The sequence below is a fragment of the Quercus robur genome, chromosome 6, assembly GCF_932294415.1.
Source record: "Quercus robur chromosome 6, dhQueRobu3.1, whole genome shotgun sequence".
Taxonomy (NCBI): domain Eukaryota; kingdom Viridiplantae; phylum Streptophyta; class Magnoliopsida; order Fagales; family Fagaceae; genus Quercus; species Quercus robur.
Genome location: NC_065539.1, coordinates 21,635,488 through 21,640,521, shown reverse-complemented (window position 1 = coordinate 21,640,521; position 5,034 = coordinate 21,635,488). Strand labels below are relative to the sequence as shown.

The following is a 5,034-nucleotide window of genomic DNA, read 5'->3' as shown; positions in this document are numbered from 1 at the left end:
TAGTTCTTGCTTGGAGGAGAATTTAGTTCCATTCCCTCCATCTTTCAAGTTTCGATCACTTCCTAATTCTTATATATATATAAAAAAAAAATAAAAAAAAATAAATAAAAAAACCATGCCAACAACATTAAGCAATTGTAAAAAATAAAAATAAAAGAAGATAGAGAGAACAAATTGATATCTTTGTACCTAAGCAATGGAATTGTCCCAAGGGGGCGGCTAAAGGCCTAGGCCTAAGGCCCCAATTTAATTATAAAGGATTTTATTCTTAATAGACCTTATTCTATTATTAAAAAGTAAGGGAGTCAATTTCATACCGGAGACTGTATTGGTTTTACCAGTGAAACGATATATTTCAGTACTAGTCAATACCAATGTACCGTTTCGGGTTTACCGCTATTTAATATATATATATATATATTATTTGTATATATTTTAAAAATAATTAAATAAATATTATTTGCATATTTATAACTTTAATATTCGGTAAAAGTTAATTTGTTAAGCAATTAAACTTGTTAAGCTTATAAGTTTATTGTTAAAAAAAAAAAAAAAATTGAAAAGAGATAAAAGTATAAGACCAAAAAGAGATAATAAAAAAGAAGGGGTAGTAAGTGAGAAATGTGATATTACATGAAAGGGGTTTGGTAGAAAAAGATTAAATAATAATTAGAAAAATTAAAATGGTGGTTTTCCCTCATGTGTTTTTGGTTGGAGGAGTGGAAAGTGGAAGGGTGGAAAACTCTTTTGTTTGGTTAGAGAGAAAAATGGGAGGATAAAAAATATAGTTTATATAAATTGACTATTATATCCTTATTACATAATAAGTAAGAAATATTTATTTGTACTCATTAAATAATATAAAATTTACCAACAATTATATTTTTCAATGAGAAGTGTTACGTTCACAACATTTTTCGCAATACTTTCATAACAAAATTTATGTGGAAAGTTGTTACTAGTTCTAATTTGAACCCACCACTGAAATTATTTTTTTACACACCAATATTAAGTAAATAACAATATGTTACTTAAAATTTATTGTGAAAATATTGTAGTAACATTTCTCAAATAGGATTTTTTATTCTTTATATTATTTCTCCTTTCTCTCTTTTCATTTCATCCATACAGTTTTTTTTTTTCCTCCATGCTATCTCCTCCACACACGTTGTCCTATCTCTATCCCCAGTTCCCCACCCCTCCTTTTTCTTTTTCTCCCTCATTCAAGTCTCAAGAACGTTCCAGCACTCTCATTCTTTTTTTTTTTTTTTCTCCAATTCGCTCTCTCTGTTTTTTTTTACTTGATTCCAGAACAGTCGTCCCCAACGCAGTCTAGATGGGTCATCTTCGTCCCAAAGTAGTTGGCCCAACCGGAGTAGTCGCTCATCTTCGTCCCCAATGCAGTCCAGATGGGTCTGATGGCTTTTGTCTTTTGTCTTTTGTCTTCTTCTTTTTTTTTTTCTTTTTTTCTTTTATACTTTTATTGTTATGATTTGATTAATTTTAAAATTGTGTTTTTGAGTTTGTATTCTGATAATCTGATTATGCTTGAGTTTAGAGATGTTTGAGAGAAAGATTGTTGTGTTTGTAGTCGTTGTGTTTGTATCTGTGAGGGCATTTCTGTAAAATTGTTATGAGAGAACTTTTCTCTCCACAATTTTCCTCCCGATTTGGGAGGATGAAAATTGTGGGTCCGAGAGAGAAAGTTTTCTCCCGAGTTTTCCATCCTTAGCATTTTCCTTTTTTTGCCAAACAGTGAAAATATTGTTTTCCACCCTATTTTCCTCCCTCAGTTTTCCATCCGCCCTATTTTCGCCCCAACCAAACACAGTGTAAAATTGTAAAATGATGTTAGAAATATTTTGGTAGAGGAGTTTGAGTAGTATTGTTTATAGTTTTTTGAAATACGTGTGGGTAAAAAAGTATGTGAAAAAGTGTGTAATGTTGTTTAAAATACCCTACCAAACAGGCCCTAAAATTTGTTGTGTCAACAATCACAAAAATATTTTAAAGATTCATTATTAAGGCAGCGTTTGGATTGCGTGTCCAGCGTCTACGTTTCTCTTTTTTTCTTTTTCTTTTTTTAGTCGTAATATTTGACTTTCTAGCAACATTAGTGGGTCCTGTGCACTGTTTACAGGACCCACAAATCTCACTTTTTAGCAACTTTTTCATTAAAAACGAGTTCTACGGCACTATTTATACATTTAAAAATTATTTTGCTACAGTGTTTTTAGTTTTCATTTTTCAACAAAATAAGCTGTAACCAAATAGACTCAAGTGGTTGAAATCATCACATCCATTATCACATCAAATCATATTTATTACCATATCAATTTGTATGTTTTATGTAGTAAAGTTTGTAATGATTAGTTTGTGTTTTCACAAAAAGTTGAAATCAACGTGTTTTAAGTGTACTTGCAGTTCACGTACATTTTATCAAGTTTTTTTTTTTTTTTTAATTAAATTAATTTTTTTTTTATAATAAACAATTTTATTAATAAAAGAACAAAAAACAGCATCTAAGAAAGTAAAATTCTAGCTTGCTCAAGAGCTAATACATTGCAAAAAAAAGAAGGGGTAGAGCCTAGAACAATATAGTCTTAATTTAACATTTTATAAAGTGTAAAAAGACTATATACAAGAAATATAATATCACTTCCCAAACTTTGAATCTCATTAGTGATCCATAATAGACTTCTTAACACTGTACATTTAGGTCCTTAAGATGTGAAGCACGATGGCATCGTTTGCAGTGGATAATAATAATATAATAATTATAATGACCAGTTAGCAGTCTTTGGGAGATGCTCACCTTTTTCCCTATGGAATAAATCCATAAAACCTAAAATTGTAATTAAAAAAAAAAAAAAAAAAAAAACGAAGAGAGAAGAAGAAGAAGAAGAAGAAGCAAGGAGTAAACTATTCTTATACATAAAGAAACTATATTTATATATATGAATAAAAGAACAACATTGTCTCTTTTAGTTCCCCATATTGGGAGTCCTAATTCATCATCCCTTATTTCTTTCTCCCTATCCTAACCCCATATTCCTCTGTCTCTCTCTGTATAAATGGGCCCCAACTCCACAAGATGTTAACATTGTAAATATAGCTACCTAAAAAGATATCTCTTAACAGACATATACCAAATCATCCATGTAATAACCCAACCCAATGGTTGATTTAGTGAATACTGTAAATTAAAAAAAAAAAAAAAAAATTGAATCATATGATGTTCACTCATTAGTTTGTTACCGTTACGAAATAGACGATCTTAGTAATCAAATCCGCACGAAGAAAATACTAAGCTCAGGCCCATTATTCCCATCTGGGCTTAACATGTAAAATGTCTCTGAATCCCTCGAACCCACAACACGTTGAAAATGGGCTCTCATGTAAGCCAAATCAGCATCAGGCCCTTCAATCTCAGAATTCCCAGGAAGAACACCAGCACCCATTGACACAGCCTTTAGTAATTCCATCACATTCAAATCCTCCTCTGAAGTCTCTTTCTTAACCCCATAACCACTCTTTTTCCCATTACAATACATGGTCCACAAGGGCTCGTCTAAAATCCTAGTCTTATCCTTGTCACCTTTCTTCTCACATTCAAGTGCAATCCTAACCATCCCAGAACTCATTTCCTTTTGTAACACATTTGTTTGCATGGCTAACTCAACCAGCAACGTAGGAAAATACTTAGGGCTTTCTTGTATGGACAAAGTTACACGTCCTTTACGGTAACCAAATAAAGTGCCAGTCACTCGTGAGCCAGCACCGTTTCGATGACTATCAGGTAAACCTGTTGGCATAGAGATAGAGCCCATTTTGCATGCGGGTGTTATAATTGGGAGGGAACGAAAGACAGAGTGAAAGACTTTCAGGACTCTGATTTTGTGTTTGTTCTTTCTTTGATGGGAAGGTTGGACAAGGGAAGATAAGTGGCGAGGTGGTGGTGGTGGTGGAGGTGTTGTGGAAGATTGTGGTTGTAACTCCCCCATCAATGGTGGGTGATGATGAAAATACTATGGAAGAGTGCCAAGAGAGAGAGAGAGAGAGAGAGAGAGGAAGAAGGATTAATTAGTTGTTAAGTTTGGTTTTGATTCTGTGGTGTGAGATGGGAATTGATATGGATCCTTAAAGTGTGGTCAATAATGCCATTTCTTTGGCCTTATAAGTAGGCTTGAGCTGGACTTAAAAAGGATAAATTAATAGTTTAAAAAAAAAAAAAAAATCACAGTTTAAACAAAAATTTCCTTCAAATCAGTTGAAAGAAAAGTTCTTCCAACTAACCAAAAATTTCTTTCAAATCAGTTTATGTGTATATTTAGTTACATAATATACTTAACAGTTAACATTTATGTAATTCATTTAAATAACTGTCAATTTCAATCACTATTTAAATACATAATTGACACTAAAAATTATAACTCTGTTTCAATACCTCTCTATTGTTTGGTTGGTGTCAAGTTTAATGAAATTTAGTATTAAAATACCAATTTACTCATTTATACAAAACAAAAAGCTGAGAGATAAATTAATTTTTCAATATTAAATGCCGTTAAAATTAAGGGAGAGAAATATAATGAGGATGATAGTTTTCAAAGTATAATTTTTCCTAATTCAATTAATAAAGTGATTTACATACAGATAGATGGTCACATAAAACAATACGTTATCGAAAGTTTTGGAAAAAAATGTTTTTATCGCATATCGTTTCATGCATACAGGGCTTTATAAACTTCCATTTACTTTTCTTCTTTCTTGGGGTTGGGGGAAGAGCTACAAAATCAATGGATTATTATGTGTCTCCCTTTTTCCTTTGTAATTTTGGGAGTGAATATAATAAATAGAATTAAGATATGAATTCATAAAGTACTAAACACAACACATCCCATTAGTCTACTCATGGCATCGATAGTCAAAACGAAGATATGAATGACAAGTATCGATGTTGCTTAATTAGATAATGACTTAATGTTTCAGGTTTTGTTTTATTTGATTTATAAGCACAATTTATATGTTGAAGAT

General features: G+C 31.6%; 1 protein-coding gene across 1 annotated transcript; it reads right to left on the bottom strand.

Annotated features, from left to right (window-relative positions):
• Window positions 1–2,983: 2,983 nt before the first annotated feature.
• LOC126689677 (protein MIZU-KUSSEI 1) lies at window positions 2,984–4,154 on the bottom strand. The gene has a single exon (XM_050384886.1). It carries the CDS (start codon window positions 4,002–4,004, stop codon window positions 3,285–3,287), a length of 720 nt encoding a protein of 239 aa, XP_050240843.1. The 5' UTR covers window positions 4,005–4,154; the 3' UTR covers window positions 2,984–3,284.
• Window positions 4,155–5,034: the final 880 nt, after the last annotated feature.